The 19,812-nt window shown below is 46.8% G+C and overlaps 7 protein-coding genes across 7 annotated transcripts; 2 read left to right on the plus strand and 5 right to left on the minus strand.

The window, feature by feature from the left end:
- The first annotated feature begins 777 nt into the window (after positions 1–777).
- On the plus strand, positions 778–1,180 carry M431DRAFT_509446 (hypothetical protein). The gene has a single exon (XM_024919292.1). It carries the CDS (start codon positions 838–840, stop codon positions 1,144–1,146), a length of 309 nt encoding a protein of 102 aa, XP_024772753.1. The 5' UTR covers positions 778–837; the 3' UTR covers positions 1,147–1,180.
- Positions 1,181–1,519: 339 nt separating this feature from the next.
- On the minus strand, positions 1,520–2,605 carry M431DRAFT_118590 (hypothetical protein; the record flags this gene model as incomplete). Its single annotated transcript, XM_024912040.1, has 2 exons — positions 1,520–2,142; positions 2,209–2,605. The coding sequence occupies 2 exons, from the start codon at positions 2,603–2,605 to the stop codon at positions 1,520–1,522; spliced, it is 1,020 nt and encodes a 339-aa protein (XP_024772754.1).
- Positions 2,606–3,917: 1,312 nt separating this feature from the next.
- M431DRAFT_89481 (hypothetical protein) lies at positions 3,918–4,091 on the minus strand (the record flags this gene model as incomplete). The annotated part of the gene is made up of 1 exon (XM_024924030.1): positions 3,918–4,091. A coding segment is annotated over one exon (174 nt), but the record flags the coding sequence as incomplete, so codon positions are not given.
- Positions 4,092–4,538: 447 nt separating this feature from the next.
- Positions 4,539–10,931, minus strand: M431DRAFT_118595 (hypothetical protein). Its single transcript, XM_024912041.1, has 7 exons — positions 10,561–10,931; positions 10,277–10,502; positions 10,155–10,217; positions 10,038–10,103; positions 9,486–9,954; positions 5,115–9,403; positions 4,539–5,054 (listed from the first exon to the last, which is right to left on the minus strand). Exons 1-7 carry the CDS (start codon positions 10,851–10,853, stop codon positions 4,713–4,715), a joined length of 5,748 nt encoding a protein of 1,915 aa, XP_024772756.1. The 5' UTR covers positions 10,854–10,931; the 3' UTR covers positions 4,539–4,712.
- Positions 10,932–11,130: 199 nt separating this feature from the next.
- On the minus strand, positions 11,131–12,213 carry M431DRAFT_509449 (hypothetical protein). The gene has a single exon (XM_024919293.1). It carries the CDS (start codon positions 12,139–12,141, stop codon positions 11,245–11,247), a length of 897 nt encoding a protein of 298 aa, XP_024772757.1. The 5' UTR covers positions 12,142–12,213; the 3' UTR covers positions 11,131–11,244.
- Positions 12,214–12,666: 453 nt separating this feature from the next.
- On the plus strand, positions 12,667–16,435 carry M431DRAFT_483258 (hypothetical protein; the record flags this gene model as incomplete). The annotated part of the gene is made up of 4 exons (XM_024916110.1): positions 12,667–14,832; positions 14,902–15,519; positions 15,590–15,683; positions 15,753–16,435. The coding sequence occupies 4 exons, from the start codon at positions 12,667–12,669 to the stop codon at positions 16,433–16,435; spliced, it is 3,561 nt and encodes a 1,186-aa protein (XP_024772758.1).
- Positions 16,436–16,892: 457 nt separating this feature from the next.
- M431DRAFT_496408 (hypothetical protein) lies at positions 16,893–18,505 on the minus strand (the record flags this gene model as incomplete). Its single annotated transcript, XM_024917489.1, has 3 exons — positions 16,893–17,772; positions 17,858–18,114; positions 18,206–18,505. The coding sequence occupies 3 exons, from the start codon at positions 18,503–18,505 to the stop codon at positions 16,893–16,895; spliced, it is 1,437 nt and encodes a 478-aa protein (XP_024772759.1).
- Between the last annotated feature and the right edge of the window lie 1,307 nt (positions 18,506–19,812).

Here is a 19,812-nt window from a genome sequence, read left to right on the forward strand (position 1 = left end):
TGATATACTTTAATAAGAGCAGAAAGAACTTTCTCCTTTATAGTAGACAGGAAGCAATCAATGTGGAGCAGTGGAATGATGAAATGATGAAATGGATTTTTATTGCTTGCTTGGTGGAGTCTGATGCAAATACTGGGGTGGGCAGCAATGGCTTTACCAACAATCAATGGGAAGTTGATATTGCGGGGAACATACAACACAAGCAAATTATTACCTTATTGGAAATTGGTTCCGCCCTTTCGTTACCGTTCCGGTCCGATGGCAAAGAATGGCTTACTGCCCTATTTAGTAGCTATTGGATATCTATCTAGCCCTAGTGCGACTTGTATTAGGTTAAAGAGATTTGAAAGAAAGAATTACTGCATGTTCCGTTCACATTATCGTTTAGATTGGCTGATTATCTGACCCGTCACGCCTCTTGGATTGTTTCATTGCCAGCCTATCGAATTGCTGGATTACTAAATAATCCATTCACTATCTATTACCAATAACGAACTTTAAATCCCTAGACCTTGGGTTGCAATATGTCGTCACTCTTGATCTCAGTGTCCTGTTTGCTCGGTGACGCCATTTTGTCTTAGCCGCGGTCTGTGTATCCTTTTGGTAAAATCTCAGCTTCCTTTCCGTAGAAACCATCTATAAAGGGGATAATTTCTCCCCGTGGAATCTCTTGTACCAAGAACACATCCAGATTACTCTTCAACTAGTACGAAAGAAAAAAGAAGTGAGTACATAGTCGCCCAATAAATTTTGTTAAATGCTGACCGGATTTTACAGTAGCAATTTCAACTTTACGACAATTCATCCGACTGTCCTAAATTGGCAACAAAGACAACAATGGCAAACAAACAGGCTCATGAGATCATTGTCGTCTATTTCAAGGATGGCATCGATTATAAGGAGCAGCTTGAGACTATGAAGCAGATCGGAATCAACTCTTCAAAGACTGAAGGATTTTTTTCCCGGGAGATCTTTCATTGCGAGCCCGATAATCGTTGGGTTGACTATTTCATTTGGCGCGATATGGCAGCAGCAGATGAGTCAATCGAAAACTCCAAAAAGATACCCGGCGCTGCCGAACTGTTCGCCAAGATCGATCAAGAAAAGAGCGTCTGGTCGCGTTATTACAAGGTGTCCGACAAATAAGGTGCTTATATCTTTGTTGTCTGTGCATCAATAGTGTAAGGCTGGGCATTCTTCCTTCAACGGCGGGTGGTCAACTGATCCTCCTGGCTATGCACAAGCATGTATGAGGGAGATTGTGGTGAAGAGAAGACCGATAGAGATGATAAATAGAGCGAATAAATGAGTTGGAGATACGTCTTTGTAACTTGCTGCCAACAACACCGAGGTCGGGCATGACCTTTGCTGAGCTGTTTTAGTCTTCAGATGCAACTTTATTTGGTTCAGAGCTAGCGAGTACTTCAAAATAATATATACAGTAGCTAGGTATAATTATAGACAAAATGTCAATTGGCCCAAAGCAATTGTTCATTGTTCAAGTAGCCGCAGCTGCGGTTCATGCCTGACAAATTCCGGCGTTGACGCAGTCTCTATATGCTGTGTACAGATAAACGGCGAATGCCTGGCCTTCAGGTGACCCAGCAGTATACTTAGTTCTGTCATGCCAGTTATATGGGTTAACAGCCGGCGAGAAAAGGCCACCGCTGTTCTGCTTCTGTGCTAGAGACTTTCTATTTGAGTCGGCCCAGGTGATGTAGGATTGCGGAAACATATTAGGGTCGTTAACGGCCATTCGATACGCCACAGCACTTAGAACTGCAGTTCCGGAAATTTCGCCAAACCAACTGGAATCATTAAGGTAATTGCGCAATAAGCCGCCGTCTAAGCTCGATTGAATCGCACCGTCCAGGATCTCTTTGATCCATCCCTTGAGTTGGTTGGCTTGCGAAGTCATTGAGGCCGAGCCACTCCACTTCTGGAGTGTGTGCAGCACTCGCACCATACCATAGCCGGCCCAGCCGTTGCTTGTTGACCAAAGGCCCGTGTCTTGGGATTGGGGACCGATGATGTGTTGCCAGCTGAGACTACTGCCTTTCAGAACAGCGCGTTGCAGGCCGCACTGTTGGACCGTAAGAGACATCAATGAGGTGTCATTATGCTGAACGGCAAGATAAGCCACTAGAGACAGGCAAATTATATTAGTTGCGCCTTCTTTATGTTCAAGTAATAAGGTAAACGACGTACAGAATGGGAAAGACATGGCCATATTGTCAGCCCACAGCTCGGCAACATCTGGTCGATGGGAAATCGCACCGTTACTCCATCGCGGGGCAACGTTGAGGAGAAAGTCAGACTCTCGGTTAGCGGCGCCGATGTAGACACTGTCCGACTGGCCAAGGAGAATCGCTGAAACACCCAGCGATGCCGGATCGCCGACCGCGGTATCATTGACAAGTGTTTGCGAATTGCGGTTTATGAACTGCTTCGCATATGCAAGGGCGGCGGTGCTAGGGTCGGCCTGAGGAACTTTGCCATTGGGGAAAGGATTGGATCCAAAGACAGACAGCTCAGGGTTATACAGCTCTAGAAGAGCTTCTGCGGCTGTTCCCCATTCCCAGGAATGAGAGGACTTGTCAACCATCACCTGGGACGCTGCGTAGGCATCAAAGCCGGCGTCGACATCATTGACGGCATTGGCGGCCTTGGGAAGGGCAAAAAGTAGGAGTGAAAGGAGACCCGGATTGACGGACGGCATCTTGACTCTGGTCATGCTTTGTCTTTTTCCGGGTAAAATTTTCTGAACGGGCGAAAGAATGTATTATAATATTTTCAGGTGCCATGTCAGATTAGAAATTGAGGTTGATTTTCAGGAGATTTGTCTAAAAGTGGAAGGTATCATTTAGGCCTATGGAGGCCATCAGTTCACTGTCAGACTGCATGTAAGCGTCTTCGCATGGATTTCTGGGGCCGCAAGATTCGTTTGACCAACTACAGAGGGTTGCTGATTGAAGTTTCGTACCGGAAGCTGTAAAATGGGAAGCTGGCGAATTGGATTTGTATGGAAAAATTACTATGTATGTGGATAACCAACCTAACGCCTGATCAGCAGGGGTCTATCTGGTCCGTAGCTTGAATCTACCTGATCCGTAGTGCTCAAGGTGAATGAATGCACTTCTCACTTTTTCCGAGGACTATAAGAGCGTTGCTAAGCAACATGGCGTTTCCTTATGTATACAAACCAGTCTAATAGGCATAAGGTAGTTATAGTTATGCTTCATTCCTTCTGTGTCCTCTCTTCCGCGAGCCTCCGTTCAACCGCATCCAGATGCTTGAAAGCCCCATCAAAAAGAAGAAAATTCTCCATAGTCAGGCACGGTGTGTAACAATATGCGGAGGGAGTCTTATTCTAGTACAGTGGGTACATGGTGGGTTATCTCGTATAGCCTCTTTCCCTTGCCATTAACCACCTCCATTGATGCTCGCCGGTCTGCCTTGGCCTTCAAATTGGCGTCTCACCGCTTGGTATTATGAACAAATTAGCTGTAAAAACGACGCTGAGATCCTGTTGAGGCTGGCCAGTGCCATAATACGTAGTCAAGACGATGAAAGAGAAAATTTGTTGACCAAGCAAATATATGCAGCATTTGCCACCAATCTATATATCCTTTGTGATATATATACTATTCCATATTCATTTCTTGTCATATTGACTTAAGAAGATCTTGTACAAGCTGTCATAGCCAACCATGATGTACCGTGTTATCCTATACTCATGGTGAAAAGACAAAGGACATTACCCACAATATATGGAGTAGGCCTCTGGTGTCATGATCAAGTGCTTTACTTTTCCTCACTGTCGAATTAACTCGATCTACTCCCCAGCTTATTTACAGGGGTTTATGGCACACGCATTTCGTCTTATTCTCACATACTCTCCCTCGCAGGAAACAAGTCTATATAAGTTCTCGCCTCAGTTTCTCTAGCACATACGACCATAGGTAGCGGAAAACTCGGGGTCCCGTCTGCTCCCCCATAGATAAGCCGCTAACCGGCAGATTAGTAGTCAGGTGGGTGACCACTGGCGAACACCGGCTGTTGTATGTTTTTTTCTTTTTTCTTTTGGCTTTTGTTGTCTTTTTCAGGTGGTGAATTGTGACCCTGGTTGATGTGATCTGTTTGTGATCCTGGGCTGATTATTAGCGTGGGAAACTTTATCGCCATAGGCTGAATCCTTAGCGGGCATTTCCTTTTTAATCATAACCTACTTTCTATATACGCTGGTCTGCAAACCCTTTGCAAGTCAAGCGTCATCAGGGAATGTTTGCCATTTGCATACCTAGACAAGAATTGCAGTACAGCATTCTTAATATGATCAACCGCTTTCAAAATCCGTTATCTGGATCTTCTATGGCTCTTTAGTATCCCCTTGTGACATACTGTTTTGTTCATAGGAATGGGCTAGCTACAACACTCTCTTAACGTGAGAGAATACATAGACTTGGTACTAGATAAGATATGACAAGATCACACTATTGGAGCATTAGCATTAGCATCTAGCCAGAGTACATGTAGGTTGGCGAAACATTCTTGCTTTCATTTGCTATCAAAAAGAATACCAGGAACGACGCATGTTGATGTATGTCTGACCTCTCAGATGCGAATTTGTACCCTAAGCCCTGATTAAATGAAGCCTGAAACCCTATTGGCAATTGCTTTGGCTCTACCTATCGAAATAAACAAGGCTACTTTCAAAACTCGGAACTTGAGTCCGAATCCTCGCTGTGAAAGTCCAAGTCTATGTCACTGGAAACCTCATTCCCCGGAGCCACTGCGTCAAGGTCATCGTCCACTACAGCTTCCATCTCCTCGCGCAATCTTGAACCATCTGCCAAAGTCAAGTCGGTTTCCACGTCGCCAGGATCTACCACAGATTCTCTGCGCTGCGCCAATATTGTCAGTTTATAGAGAGGCCCTATCTCTTCAAAAGAATGACCTGAATCGTGGATGTCATCACGATGGCCGAAGCATTTGAAGCAAAAGGAAATTTGACCAGCGCATTGTTGACATTCCCAGCGAATCCCCAGTATTTGCTATTAGTCATTAGTATACTTAACTTTGCAGGCGTATCAACAATCAACATTAACACTTACCGTCAAGCAACTCTCACAATTAATCTCCTTCTGATCCCCCGGCAAGCTTTCGTGGAGGGAGTCGTTCCATTCCTCGGTACCACCATCTGAGTTGACTCTTGTACTTTCCTTGGGCGTGAGTTGCTCATACCACAAAGAACTCCTATCAGAGAAACGAGCCAGCTTTAACGCCGACCACGTGTCCTCTGGCTTGGAGTCTTCAACTCGCCTTCGACCTCGGATCCATACGTCAGCACCTCTTTCACACAACGGGACCATACCGTAAAGGGCGCCCGTCCGACTTGCCCATAGCAGCGGGGTCCAATTGTCATCGTCTGTCGCGTTCACGTCGATATCTTCGAACCGGCCTAGCAAATATTCGAGGGTGTCCTCAAATCTTACTGAAGCCGCAAAATGAATTGGCAAGCGACCAAGCTTATCTCGTACATCGATATCCGCACCTGCTCCAACAAGAGCAGAGAGGCCGTCTTTCCATAAAGACGCTGCTGCAATGTGCACTGCACGACGCCCCTGATCGTCGGCTACATCAAGTCTCGCCTTACGCCGGATGAGCAATTTGAGCGCCTTGAATCCAGCACTGTCGGGTCCACGTGCCCTATGAGCGGCTCGGATGATAGGATATTTGAATTGTCCACCTGGTTGGTCAAGCGGAACCTTGACCTCATCAACGAGATAACGCACCATCTGGCTGCATGCCGTCTCGTCATCTATATGGAGTGCCGTGTAGAGAAGCGACCTGCCATTTCCCGGCTCTATTACCTCGGGATCAGCACCCTCCTGTATAAGCAGTTTGACAAAATTCAAGGAACCTTGTGCACAAGCTAGGTGCAAAATGCTACTCGTACGAGAGGCTCCGCACTCGATGAGGTACTTGGCCGCTGCTTCGTTACCCCTTTGGACGGCGACGGCCAAGGGAGTATATCCATCCCGATTCTTACTGTCCACTGGCACCCCGGCTTTGACCAGAAGCTGTAGCACAGATATGAGCGTCTTCTTTTCAATCTGATGCAATAGTGTATTTCCTTGTTTGTCCAACTTTTGCGCTGCCGATCTTTTATAAGGTCCAGATAGGAACATTCGGAGACATCGTTCAGCTTTTTCGAGATCCCCCACACGCATGAGTATATCGATAGCCTCGATATCATCTTTACCACGGAAGTAAGGATCCGCACCGGCCTTCAACAAGAGCTCCACACACTCGGGCTCATAATTCTGGCAGGCAATTAATAAAGCGGTTAGACCAAGCTCATCTCGAATGATGTATCCTGAATCCGCTTTCTCCGAAAAGATATCAGCGGCCCCGTATACGAGGTCCAGGCTAGGCTTAGGATCCGATTCCAGCAAGACTTTCATCGTCTTTGAGAGGCCCCATCGTGCAGCCATATGAAGAGTGCTTCCATATATACACTGATGATCACGATCAAGGCCTCTGTGAAGTAGCTCAGGAATCACCTCTGGAGTATCGTAAGCGCCATTGAGAATACTCCACCCTAAATTTGTCTTCCAATCTAGATCGACATCTCGTTTCAACAATAACGTTGCAACGTCTACGTTGCCTGCATAGATGGCTTGAAATAAAGGTGACTCCATGGACCCGTCTTTTTTTATCTCATTGATGTTGGCCCCTTTCTCTAGGAGCAAGCTCACGGTTTCAACGCTGCCTTTCTTAGCCGCCATTGTTAAAGGCGTTTCAAAGGCATTGACAGACGCACCATGTTCTATCAGCAGCGGAACAAGGTGGACATTGTCCGATTCAATGGCTTCAAGAAGGAGCTGCTTAGCGCTTAGAGCGTTGTTTGGCGGAATTGGACCATTCTCAAGCAGCATGCACGTAATGTGTGTGTGGCTGCTCGAACTAATACTGAGAGACACATCTTCTGGGACTGTGCTAGTTTGAGCATTTTGACGGGCAACGCTTGCATCCAGCAGCAAACGAGTGCATTCTAGGTAGCCAAAATCCACTGCCGAAAGCAAGGGCAGCCGTACGTATATAGTCTCTGCATCACCCTCCTCGTCGCTCTCAAAGTCCGCATTGGCCGCCAGAAGGCGCTTCAGCGTCTTATACTTGCCCTGATTAATGGCTTTGTAGACAGGTCCGACGCCTCTTTTGTTTTTGTAGTGAATGTTCGCACCTGCTCGAAGAAGGATGTCGACCATGTGCGGCTCCCCCACCTGTGAGGCAATCAATAACGCATCGTCGCCGTCATCAGCGCATATTGAGAGGTCAATTTTGGCATCAGAATTTACCAGAAACTCCACAGTGGATGTTTGATTCCACCATGCCGCCGCTACTATGGGGGGTGAACTCCACAAAGGACCTAGCTCGTTCATGTTATAGCCGGCTTGTATGAGAGCTGCGAGAATGTTGTCTAGTCCAGCTGCAGCAGCTTGATACGAGATATGTTCTGGCCACTGGAAGGTACTGAGATTTGGTATATGCTCAAGGAGAATGTCTGCCACGCCATCTCTCCCATAAGCTGCAGCCCAAAATAAGGAGTTTTTGAGCTCGCTTTCATTCACAGGAAGCTGGTCAAGCAATCGCTGAACGATAGCTTTATTTCCCACTCTTGATGCCTCTGTGACGGCATACCAGCAGTCCTCGAAGAACCCGTGCTCGTTTCTGTTGGACTCCAAATACTCATCAATCAGATCTTCGAAACCTAGCCTGGCGAACATTGGCAGCGAAGACACGTAGCTTCTGTTGATCCGGGTGAGTGGATTGGAGAAGAAAAAGAAAGGCACCTCCCAGGCGGCTCGAGTTGCGCGAACGGAAAACAGGTCATGTACTAAATTTCTGGGCTTAAATTTGCCACTGGAATTATAATGCTGGGGCCAAAACCGCACCGCATATTCAGCCATGCTGTCTCGCTGGTGAGCAATGGCGGTTGCATCAAGCAAGGAGGTCCATGGACCACCGTCGAGGATTTCAGGGAAGAGCAATAACTTCTCCTGTGTGCCTTTAAGCTGAAAATATCGTAAACAAGCTGTGGTAATCTCGCCATTTACTCTGTCTCTCTCTTCATCGTCTTTTTGTGTCGTTCCGTCAATGCAAACATTGTAGAATGACGAGTGGCTAAACTTGATATCGCGGTTCAAGATGACGATAATTCCACCAAATGCCTGTTCAATGCTGAGAGCAAGATCACTAGGATGAACATCATCAATATATGGCTCTTTTTCGACAGCTATTTCTTCAGACAGTTGCTGATGGACGGTAAGCGCCTCGCTTAATGACTCTGCAGTCCACGGTTCCGCTGCGTATTTGATCCAGTTATATATATTTTTCATCATTGACTGATCTTCATTTCTCAACGAGGAAACAAAGACCCTCACTGTATTTTCCACAGTGACAGGCGAGAGCTGCTTTATAAGCTGAGCAATCTCAGACTTTGAAGCTCCACGACGGTAATTGCTCAGCCATCTTAGGATGATGAACCCAAGATATGGCATATCGCTGCACTGTTCAAGTAGTGCCTCTAGTTGTAACTGGGCCATTTCATAAATGGGACGTCTCGATATTAGATCAAATAGATCAGATCGAAGTTCATCAGTCAACGTTGTTTTGATGGTTGGATGATTGGCTGCTGGGCATTCCTGCAGATTAATGCGCCTATCTTCGGGTAACGATTCGATCCCTAAACCATCTCTACTAGAGGTAGATAGGATGAAACTAGGGCTCTGTTCAGTATAACTTTGAAAGAGCAAGATGCGCTGTAAAAACCACTTGCGCTCTTCTTCGGGGCACTGGTCAAAGCAACCAATGAAGAACGTGAGCTTTGAGACACTGTTGCCAAGAAAATGAACAATATAAAAATGCCAGATGGTCTCCAATGACCAGTATTTGGTGTCTCTTACGGGGGTTTCCAGGTATTCGAACCAAAGGTTGAGTGGCCAGAGGCGCCAGGACATAACGTTTATAAAATATAACAGCATAGACGAAATGTTGTTGTATCTCGAATCCCATCGATCGAACTCAAAATAAATGACACTTCTAACAAGCGTTCGAGACCCATCATTAGCGATGACTCGCGAGTTATCATAATTAGTGTAAAGGCGTCGAGAAATTTCACGAATGTCAATACGATGGCTCCCATCTCCATGCAAATGGATGATTTCAGGGCGGCTGTATGTCTTGTTGAGCTCTGCAAATAACTTTTGTTCCATGATCCAACATACTGTTGCATTTTGAGGCATCATTGGATCATATGATATATCGAATTGCCGTGTCGGAGGAGCAAGCGATAGGAAACATGCTTGTAGCGGAAGAATCTGATGATTGAGTTTGATGGCTGATGCATTGGGCACAAAGTGTTAGAAAGGCAAATTGTGGGTTTGTTTCAAACATCTGAATCATGAAGAAGAGGGACTCACGGGAGTCATCTACGTTGAACATATTGAGGATTGGTGTAACCCAGGTTTCGTCTGGCCCGTCTCCCCTGACTAGATGTAGATGATCTATATTATTTAGACCATATCTGCCCACTGATTCGAATGGGTGTCCAATCCCGTGCCCGAAGCGCGAGAAAGGAGTAGCCGGGGCAGGCATGTCTAGAACCTCTAGATTATTCTTCATGCTTCTTGTGTGGGTCACTTCGTCCTTAAATGATCGTTGGTTCCTGGCGTCGTGGATATTTTGAGCGAAGATGTTGAAAATCGTAACCCGAGAGAATAATTTGGTGTTTAGAAATGTTTGATTAGCTCTCTCTACCTGACCAGCAAGCATCTTGACCTTTTTAAGTAACTGGGCCCTGATAGCAGGGCCTTGAAGCAGGATAAGTGCAAGGAGTTGGTCCTCAAGGTCCTCAAAGGAATGGAATTGATGAGGAGAGCCAAGGAACACCTATTCAAGATGATCAATACCATACTCCATTAAAAAAAAAAAAAAGTCCCTAAAGAAAAAAGACTCTCGATTCCTAGACTTACAATAGCTGTAGTTAACATTGCTATCCTTCCAAACCTGTCGGGACGGGCCAACGCCATGGAAAGAGCCTGGAATTCTTAGTGAACAGTACCTTGGGTAGAAGATCGGTTTACCAATACTTCTTTCACGATTGTACCGCCAAGATCGTGGCAGACCCAGATTATCGGGCGGTCCCTCTCAGTCTATCAATTTTCTTGTCAGAGCCGCTGACGTGAGTAGTTTTGTATTGTCGTAAACCTACATCTTCGAGCTCCCTACGAACCTTCGCGTATGCAGTAATAAGCCGTTGGGCATGCAATCGCAGACCATCAGTTTCGTACAAGTCTGAATCTTCATGAATCTCATATGAATAATCAATTTGCCTAGCCGACAGATCATGGAATAGTTTGTTTTTTATCCACCATGAGCCTTCTCTGTCTATCCAGGCAGTCGTATAATCGTCGCGTATACCATGAACCGTGATAACGCTATTGTTCCACAGTGAGTCCTCTAATCTTCTAACTTATATTCAGAATTTACACATACTCATAATCGTCATAATTGGAACCAGACCAGCCAAGGTTTCGGACAATGCTCAGTCCAAGCTTCCGTTCCTCCAAATCGATTTGTGGCTCCGTCGGTGGGTTGAAGATCTGATCTGTTGTCGTCTTTATACTTACAGCATCGATAGCGTCGTCTTGAACTTCATTTCTCATCCTTTCAGAGTCGGCCTCCAACTCCTGGGAGACCTCTTGTAGGGGAAGTGCCAAGTTTGGTTTCTCAATTAAAGCTGGCTCTTCACCTGAACTAGGCGCTCCTTCAATCATTTCTTCTGTCATGAATATTTTCAGGATGCTGCATTAGGCCCTCTTCTGCTTGCATAGAGCGAGTTTTCAGAAAGATTTGGTGACTGGTAGGAGGAACACTGCGGGGTTGCTGCATTTCTCCCCTCACACGCATCCTTGTATGTATTTATTTGGCGTAACCAGTCTTAATTGATCGAACTGCCCACGGAGTACAAATAGCAATAGCCAATTGCTACCTGTGCAGCCATGCAGCATCATAATAATCGCTCATGGGGTGGTGGCAAGAGGCTCTTTCACCATTTCAGAATGTAACCGGTCTTAGGTAACAGTGGTGCTGGTAACTCGCCCAGTATTAATACCACTATTCTACTGCTGCTCACTAACATTAAGTATGAGTAAATCTAAAGCAGATACAGTATACGCCCTATTGCAGCGTATTTTCCCCATTCGTAATGACAGGTTTAAAGGTCACATCGCCGAGCTCGTTAAGATCTATACTTCCCAGCGTTTCATCGCCATAAGCCACTTTCTTGTTTGGGCGCGTCCCCTTGTCATGAAAATCTGGTTGAAAAACAATTGGGTCATCTTTAGGGATTTTCTTAAAGAAGCTCTCGGCCGCCGTCCTTATATCCGTCTTGCATGATAATCCTAGTCGACAAGTAAATTTCTTCTCCTCCAGTCTCGAGATAAGAACAGCCACTTTCAAAGAAGCCGGGATACCTGCAGGCTGTGATTTATTTTCTGAGAGGATCCATTTTGCGATGCGATTTGGTGGCCTGTTGTTGACGACACGTTTCCCGCCGCTCAGTGTGATGGCGTCTGAGGTTTGCCTACTGATTACTTTCTCCCACTTTCCGCTTAGGCTAAAGCTGGCCAGCTGGTTAATGCCAATGCCAGCATCGCCTCCCATAGTGAGGCTTTCTTGTTGTGTTGTTGGCATCAAGCTGTATGTACCGTCGAATGAGATCCGCTCAACTTCAACATCATTACCATCTCCCGAATCTGCTTCAAACAAAAGCTCAATAGAAGCCTCCGAAATACGGCGTTTATTGCTCGACTGAAAGAACCACTGTAGAACAACCAGGGTTGCGTATCGCTCGCTGTCTGCTGACATTGCCCCGTGGATCACCTTTTCAAGTCTACAGGTAATATCGATGGCACCTGTTCGCTGAAGAACCTCAGCGCGATGATATTGGTTTGGAGCGACATTGAAGATGTGAAACCCGCTTCCTTCTTCTCCTCCAGCTTCATACATGCCCAACTTCATGGTTTCAATGGCATCTTCATTATCAGGCGTACAGTTTTGTTCCATTTCAAGCATGTTGAACAAGGTAGGAGATCATAGAATAGGACTAAAGGTAGTGGCAAGAGAAAGTTAAAGATGAAAGCCTCAGCCGACTCTCAAACTGTTTGACGTAAGAATGTGAAAGGGATGCCTTAAATGTAGATTCGGTTTGAGGCTCTGTCCCGAACCCCGCCCGTTTGCCTGTTTCGGGTTTGAAGATACAGGGCCCTCCAGCCGGAGAACAATATTCTTTAAACACTCGTGGAACGCGGTCCGCTATAACAAATTGCGTGAATATTTCAGCAGCTCAATGGGTCACACGCCTTATTCATGTCTCCATGTACACCGTACACTGTGTGCTTCGTCAACTTTGGATTACGATAAGAGTGAAGGGGTTATTGCTACGTGCCCAGTAATTGGTCGCCTAACAACTTTCCCCCTCATTCTAATACTAGATACTCTCTCACCTTCATCACATGTTTATTTTGGATGCGTTCTTTTTTTTTTTAAAAAAGAAACTCGATATACATACGGTTTTAATTTGTTGGTTCCAACATTTCAATGAATCCTACAGCACCCGATATGGCGGATTCGGATTCTGACTCTGACTCTGACGGCTCAGTCAACTATGACAATGAAAATGAACAAGGTGTGGGCAGTTATGTCGACAGCAAAGATGTCAAAAGTTTCGAGGAACAATACAAGGCAGCAGTCAAGGCAATAAAAACAACAACAAACGACAGAGAAATCGATGTTGATAGGTTTCTTTCTGCGCACGGCGCCGTTGCTGGCCAGTCCGCTGGCCATGGCTCAGAGAATCTATTGCACGCTATAGTAGATATGATCAAACGCGACGACATGAAATCAGAACATGTGAGATGTCTTGTTCAGCGACTAGTCGAGGATTATCCGAAGCTTCTGCTGCATCAAAGCAACGACGGATACAACCCATTACATATGGCAATTAGGGACTCCGCGTATCAACTTGCCGAGTATATGATCTCTGCCTGCATCAGCAGCAAGAATACAGATGCAACTAGACCGTCTGCTAAGCAAAACCTTGAAATAACGCTCCTACAGACCGCGCAGGGCGGAAGAACAACTCTACATGCTGCTTTCTTAGGCAACTTGAACCTCAGCACGGCTAAGTTATTGATAGAGAATGCTAGTGACGACGCTTTGGAAGCTCAAGACGATAAAAATAATACGCCGATGCACTACGCGGCATCGTTCAAGCAATGCACTGACGCTGGCGCTGAAATCATAGCTCTGCTTATTGCCCGAGATTTGGAGGCTCTTCGCCGAAAAAAATCATCCGGGGCAACCTTTCTCGACTTGGCAAACGCCGAAGGACGCTCCGTCTATGAAGAACTTCAATTTTCAAGACAAAACGAAATTAGGCGACAACGAGCGAGGAAGAAGCAGCGCACTCCGAACCAAATACCTGATCAATCGGTCAGTACTGCTCGCCCCGCAAGTAACATACCACCCAAATATCCCAAAGCAGACAGCAAAGCGCAAATCAGCGTGCAAGTCAGCGCAAGAGATGCTGCGCCCCTGTTGGATTATAGTATTAAAGAGGCAAAATTAGACGACCGCGAAAGGGAGCGACAGCAAAAAAAGAAAGAGGAGGCTGAGAGGTTAAAAGCAGAGGCAGAAGCCCTCGCACGAAAGAGCCGTGTTGACTTCGTAAAAGGCCAAGGCACTACTGGCCGTGACGCCAGTAGGCACTCTCAGTCTCAGACGAACGATATAGAGAGTCAAATTCTTACAGTGCCATCCACTTTGGATGATGGAAGGAAGACGATCAAGTCAGTCGAGTCGTTAGCTAATACGTCTATCAAAAGAAGAGACACGGGTCGATTGGATGGCAAGCTAGAACAAGGTGGTCTTGCCGCTGAAGCTCCTCCTGTCGCCAGTAAATCCAATATCCAAGGCGACTTCAATGTGAAGCGAAAAGTCTCCAAGGAGATTCTCCTAAAATTGAAGTTACATTACATGAGAACTAGAACCTCCGAGATGGTCCTTGCTTTTCTTTATGGAGCAAATATGAATGGTGAGTTTCAATGGATGAAAATTGATGAATATGTAAACTGGTTAACTAGAATGAGTCTAGATGTCCAAATCAGCTTTGATTACGATCGTTTGCCAGCCAAGGTTGTGTGGAACGAGTTCGAGAAGCAGTTTGGCAGAGACAACAAATCCGGGTTCAAATTTGATAGAGTTTTACAATACGTAACTTTTCCCCAAGTGGAAGTCACCGTCAAGGGCCGTCTTATGGACCGGCAGATGGGAGCAGACAAAAGTCAACAGGAGCATCTTGGCCGTAAAGACATGGTGCACTTCTTTAACTGGCTTTATGAGAAGGGGGTTCGTCACATCATTAGAGTAACCGTCAATGACTCTGGCGATCCAGGAGAAAAGATTCACACAGACCAGTCAATTCAACAATGCCTTGAGCGCTTTGTTGTGGAATCCCTTGACTGGCAAAAGACAGACTTGGACCCAGAGACAATCCTCAGAGTCAGCGCGAGGAGCTTAGAGAAGGCTGCACCGACAAGTGAAGATCCAAAGAATGTGGAGCTTCTCCCTGATAGGCAATTGAGAGAACTACGGCTTAGATGGAGTGGGAATAATGCTGTACTTCGGGCATGGAGCGAGCCAGAAGGCTTGCCAATGCTGCCTCGATTAGAAAGTGTCCATCTTCTGACTCCGCCGGCTAGCAAAGTATGAAACCCCTTAGAGAGGTGGCCCCAGACTTCAAACGAGAGGCAACTTGCTAATGATAGGGACTAGATGTTTGATGATCCTCAGTGGGTTAAACAAAAGGTCGAAGAGTTTCGAGTGAGACTCAACAAGAACTTTAGAAAAGCTCGAGATGAAGATCTAAAATTGGGACAAGAGGATGCTTTTCAGGCAACCAACGAAATAGAAGTATTGCTCGAAGCCATAGATATGGATGGTGGCTCCAAACTCACGGCTCGAGGTGTTTCGAATTTCACAACATCCACTTCTTTTAAGGGCCTCAACTCACATCGATGGTTGAACTCTACATCTAGATTTGCCGGCGAAATGAGGTCTTTTTGGAATAATACATTAGAGCAGTGGAATAACATTCCTAACAAGCTACTACGACCCGAAGACGACTTTGAAAGCGACGTTGTTGTTGCTTTGATCGACGACGGCGTCGATAGGTTGGATAACACCCTATCCGGTCAGGTTCTAGAAGGGAAAAGTTTCGATTATCACGATGGTCAGGTACGGCCGCCGTTTTCCTCGGCAAGGGGTCATGGGACGGTCATGGCCAGTATGATCCTGCGTGTATGCCCGATGGCCAAGATTTATCCTATACGACTCAAGACGTACGATGTGACCGGAGGCAAAAGCCAAATTGACCGAAAATACGCGGCGAAGGTAATCATACCCTGTCAACAGTAGCCAAGGGCCACGAACAACACTAACCTACCAAACTCTTCTTCCCCAGGCAATTGAAGCAGCACTTGCAAAAAATGCCACTATTATTTCTATGTCATGGACGCTGCCGAAATCATCGGCCGAGAATGAAACTAAAGATGAGCGTAAGTCGCCCTAATGAATGGATGCCGTATCCAATATGATTTAGCAACTAACTGTTCTTTTTCGTTTAGTCCACGAGATCCTAGAAGTGGCTGTCAAACGAAAAGTTATCATGTTCTGCTCATCGCCCGATGCAGGGAAGTTCACCGAACTCGATTACCCAAGCGGCCCCTGGCGCAGTCGTTTCTTTCGTATCGGCGCTGCTCGTGCTGATGGCACCGTTTTTGAATGGACAGCCGAGGACGGAATTTCCTTTGTCCTCCCCGGCGTCGACGTCGTCAAAGAGCAGGCGGGGAGGACCTCATCCGAGATGCAGTCGTTTGGCGTGACAAGTCGTGTAACCGACTTCAAGTACGAGACTGGTTCGAGTGTGGCTACGGCTCTGGCCGCCGGTTTGGCCGCCATGATTATTTACTGCGTCAAGGCCAGCATCATGGCCCTCAGGATCGCTAATCAGAACATGGATTCTGTGATAGGCATTGCGATTACCAACGGCGATTTGAAGAGGATATCCGAGCACGATGCCATGAAACAGGCCTTCTCCACCCTAGGCAGTGTAACGGCTAGCAGATTTATTCAGGTCTGGGAGAAGCTTGATGCCATCAGCGATAAATTGGAGGCTGCACAGTCCAAGGTACTCATGGATGATGAAAAAAGGGAACTCACACAGTCGTTTGTAAACTTTGCGTCGATGCTGCTCAACGGCAAGCAATCAGATGCGAATATGGGAGAGTATAATGGGCTCGGCATGTAGTGAACTGGATAGAAACCCAAATTTTCTAGTTTATAAACAAGCTACTACCAGTAACTAGGAGTTACAAAGGCAATCGATAGCAAATGTCGATTCTTGTATGCTTTCGTATTTTTTTCTGTATTCAACTTGACCATTTCAACCCAAGTATATCGGTAATAAAAGTACATATAACTATACTATACACATATAAGTCCTGAAGCGCTATTATTATTTATCATGTTACTAGGGTGGGCGTTGTTCAGCTCATCTACGATAGTCATACCACCTAGCTCAGAAGAAGACCATATGACATACCTATCCACAGACCATCTTCCCTCAGCGGGATTGGGTAATGGCTCGATGACAAGACTATGTGAGTCCATACTGGTAGGAATCAATTCTTTGCGTCCATCTTGTTACTAGCACTTCTAGTTATTATTTTGCGAGTTCTTGTATTGGGTACAGTAAATCTTCGCACTCAGCGTGGCAACTCCTGCATCATTTTACCTCTACCTCGGATAGCAGGACCCTTCCACAGTAGGATGATAGGAGCAAGCGTTAGGGTCAAAGCAACGAACCCGAGCAGACTACTGGCCCACTGGTACCCCAAGTCCTCGTACATGGCCTTTGTGGCCAAAGGCAAGAAAGCCGCGACCAAGTTCTCACCAAATGCAACAGCGGCGATGGCACTGGCAGCAAACCCGGCATACGAATGTGTAATGTAAATCGTGACAGCCGTCACAATCACCATGCTTGCGTAACCAATCAATAGCAGCGCTGAAGCAGTGACAACCCAATGGGTCTGGAAGATGCTCCAGCCATACATGAACAGGCCGCCGGATAATGCTATCGCTGTGCTCGGAATGGAGAGGTACAAGATGGATTCGGGAACTGGGTCGTGCTGCTCCGGGCTTACTTCCCCATCCCCGACACCAGGAATGTCATGCCTCGCGCTTCTCACGTATATGTGGTTCTGATAGAGGCAGGCCACAAAGCCAATTATCTCTCCGATGGCGATGGCGGATTGGACCAAGCCGCTGCTGTAGGAACTCCAACCATATGCCTGAGCGAACACGAGAGGGACCGACTGAGTCGAAATGAAGACGAGGCCGAACGCAAAAGAGGTCCATATTGTAAACGAGGTGATTGTTGGCTCAGCAACTAAGAGTTTGGCAGAGCGTGTAATGGTCTCTTTAAGCATTTTAATAGGATTCTCATCTTCAGACAATTTAGCCGGGGCAGCAGATTCGGTCTTTGACAAGACCTGCGCTTGAATGACGGAATCTCGGGTCTCCTCAGCCCAGAAAGCAACAAGAGGCAAGGTCGCTCCACATATGATGAGCTGAATCCAGAATATCCTAACACATCAAGTCAGAAACCGGCCAGGCGCAGAGTAAAAGGGTCAGGGATGGGCACGTATGAAGCCTGTGGATGCAAACTGACCATCGCCAATTCAGAGGCTCAAAAACAGCACCGAGCACGGGTCCCATGGTTACGCCCATGAGTAAGGCCAGGATATAAATAGTTAAAGGCAAGGCTCGCTCATGGTGATGGCGAAACACATTGGCTATGATGCCATCGGCCGCATTTTGCACAGTGCCGCCAAATGCGCCAGCAAGGACACGACTCACCACAAGGGTGGCGAAGTTCTCAGCCAGTGCCTGCGGAATGATGAAGATGGTGAAGAGTATATAGCACGCCTGCATCATGTGTCAGAACAGTGAGGCAACGCATATCAAGCTGATAGCAGGGGGCCGAACACATGTAGTGTCTCTAGATCAGTTGTCATACCAAATATCCTGTCCTAGTACCGTATGTGTCCATGAGCGGAAGCGTGACGAGAGGTACAAACGCGGCAGCGGCGTTCCACGCCACGACAGCGAAGAAGTTAACCTCGATTCGATGATCCGGGAGGTGGAATTGGTGAGAGATGACTTCGGCGGCAGTGGTGATGGATGTCGCATTGAGGCCGGTGATGAAAGTTACCCAGCACGCCACGGTGATGGTCGTCCATTTTCGGTGCCGGGTCCAGTTAAACGGGTTCCTGGCATCTTGATCCCAGTCGAAATGGGACTGAGGTATGGAAATCATGTCCGTTGCGAGTCTTAAACCAAGCCATCCGCCATCCTCACGGATTTCGCTTGACAAGATCTGTACGTGTGATATTCCTCAAAGCTGAAGAAGAACGAAAGGATTCAATCTTCTAGACAGATTCCGAGGTTTACGCGAGCGGCGCAAAGCTTGTTTAAGAAGACAAGATTGTTATGCTTCTCCCACTAGGCTTCTCCGTGAGCCAACCGTCGGTTGTGGAGGTTATTCGTTAGTAACGCAAGGTATTGTGATAGTATTTCGATCACTCTTGGATCTGGGTGGCTGCCAACTGAGAGTAAGACCCGTTGAGTGAGCGGCAGTGTTAAAGTAAGACTGATGATGCAATGCCCTTCAAAGATGATAATATAGTTATGGAAATTAGAAGATCCTGGAAGCGGCTGACGCTGTATTTGATACGCTGTGTCTAAAGTCAGAATATATAAACGACGACTTTTACCATGACAAAAGCGATATGTGGAAGACATTTGAGATGCGCTGTATACGCTGTATACGCCGTATACGCCTGTGCCGCGGATTACATGGCTGATGATACTCCACTTGCTTTACGAAGGTTGGTCTAGGGAAGAGAGGCTCCTCTTCGATCGGGACCAGCCACACATTAGCAACTCACTAGCTCAACAGCTAGTGTTAGTCTTACTTCCAACCAGTTATCACCACCATGTTACTGGCAACTCCGTCATAAGCCAAGATCCAATGGCATCAGAGTCGCGCTCTCACATGGCGGACGATAGTCCAGATGGGCTATCCACGAGCCCCCGGGGTGCCCGAAAGCAGCGGATGCGGCGCAAAGTCTCGCGCACAAGAGCTGGCTGCATGACCTGTAAATCTCGAAGGAAGCGCTGTGATATGACCAGGCCATGCTGTGGAGACTGTACAAGACTGAACTTGGTAGGGGTCACATACCACCATTCAAGTGTCTCACTCACAGCCTCCCCAGGAATGCGAATGGCCTGCGGTGAAGAGAATCGGCAAGACCACGGACAGTACAGCGCGAACTTTGTCACCGCGTGTCGGGACAGTACATGTACCTGAAGAGCAGGGATTATCCTCCGGAGACACAAGTCATCCAGGATCCTCTGTTCCCGAGCCCAGCCCTGACAGCATTTCAACATCGACTTTGCATTCAGGCCGGTCTCATACTCGAGCCGACGCTGTGCCTCAAGATCTGTTCGGAGGCAATCCCTTCCCTCCCCAATTCAATCCCATCGACGATGTGAGTGAGAAAGTCCTTTTTTGAAGCCGCACCATGCCGAGACTAACATTGCAGGCCATCTTACAACTCTGGG

The sequence above is a fragment of the Trichoderma harzianum genome (assembly GCF_003025095.1).
Source record: "Trichoderma harzianum CBS 226.95 unplaced genomic scaffold M431scaffold_8, whole genome shotgun sequence".
NCBI classification, from domain to species: domain Eukaryota; kingdom Fungi; phylum Ascomycota; class Sordariomycetes; order Hypocreales; family Hypocreaceae; genus Trichoderma; species Trichoderma harzianum.

Excerpts from the sequence above, each read along its gene's own strand:
- M431DRAFT_509446 (XM_024919292.1), top strand. The coding sequence starts at position 838 with ATGGCAAACAAACAGGCTCATGAGATCATTGTCGTCTATTTCAAGGAT.
- M431DRAFT_118595 (XM_024912041.1), bottom strand. The coding sequence starts at position 10,853 with ATGACAGAAGAAATGATTGAAGGAGCGCCTAGTTCAGGTGAAGAGCCA. Across the intron at positions 10,218-10,276 it reads TTCGTAGGGAGCTCGAAGAT|ACTGAGAGGGACCGCCCGAT; the intron begins GTAGGTTTACGA and ends GAAAATTGATAG. Across the intron at positions 5,055-5,114 it reads ATTGTGAGAGTTGCTTGACG|CAAATACTGGGGATTCGCTG; the intron begins GTAAGTGTTAAT and ends AATGACTAATAG.
- M431DRAFT_509449 (XM_024919293.1), bottom strand. The coding sequence starts at position 12,141 with ATGCTTGAAATGGAACAAAACTGTACGCCTGATAATGAAGATGCCATT.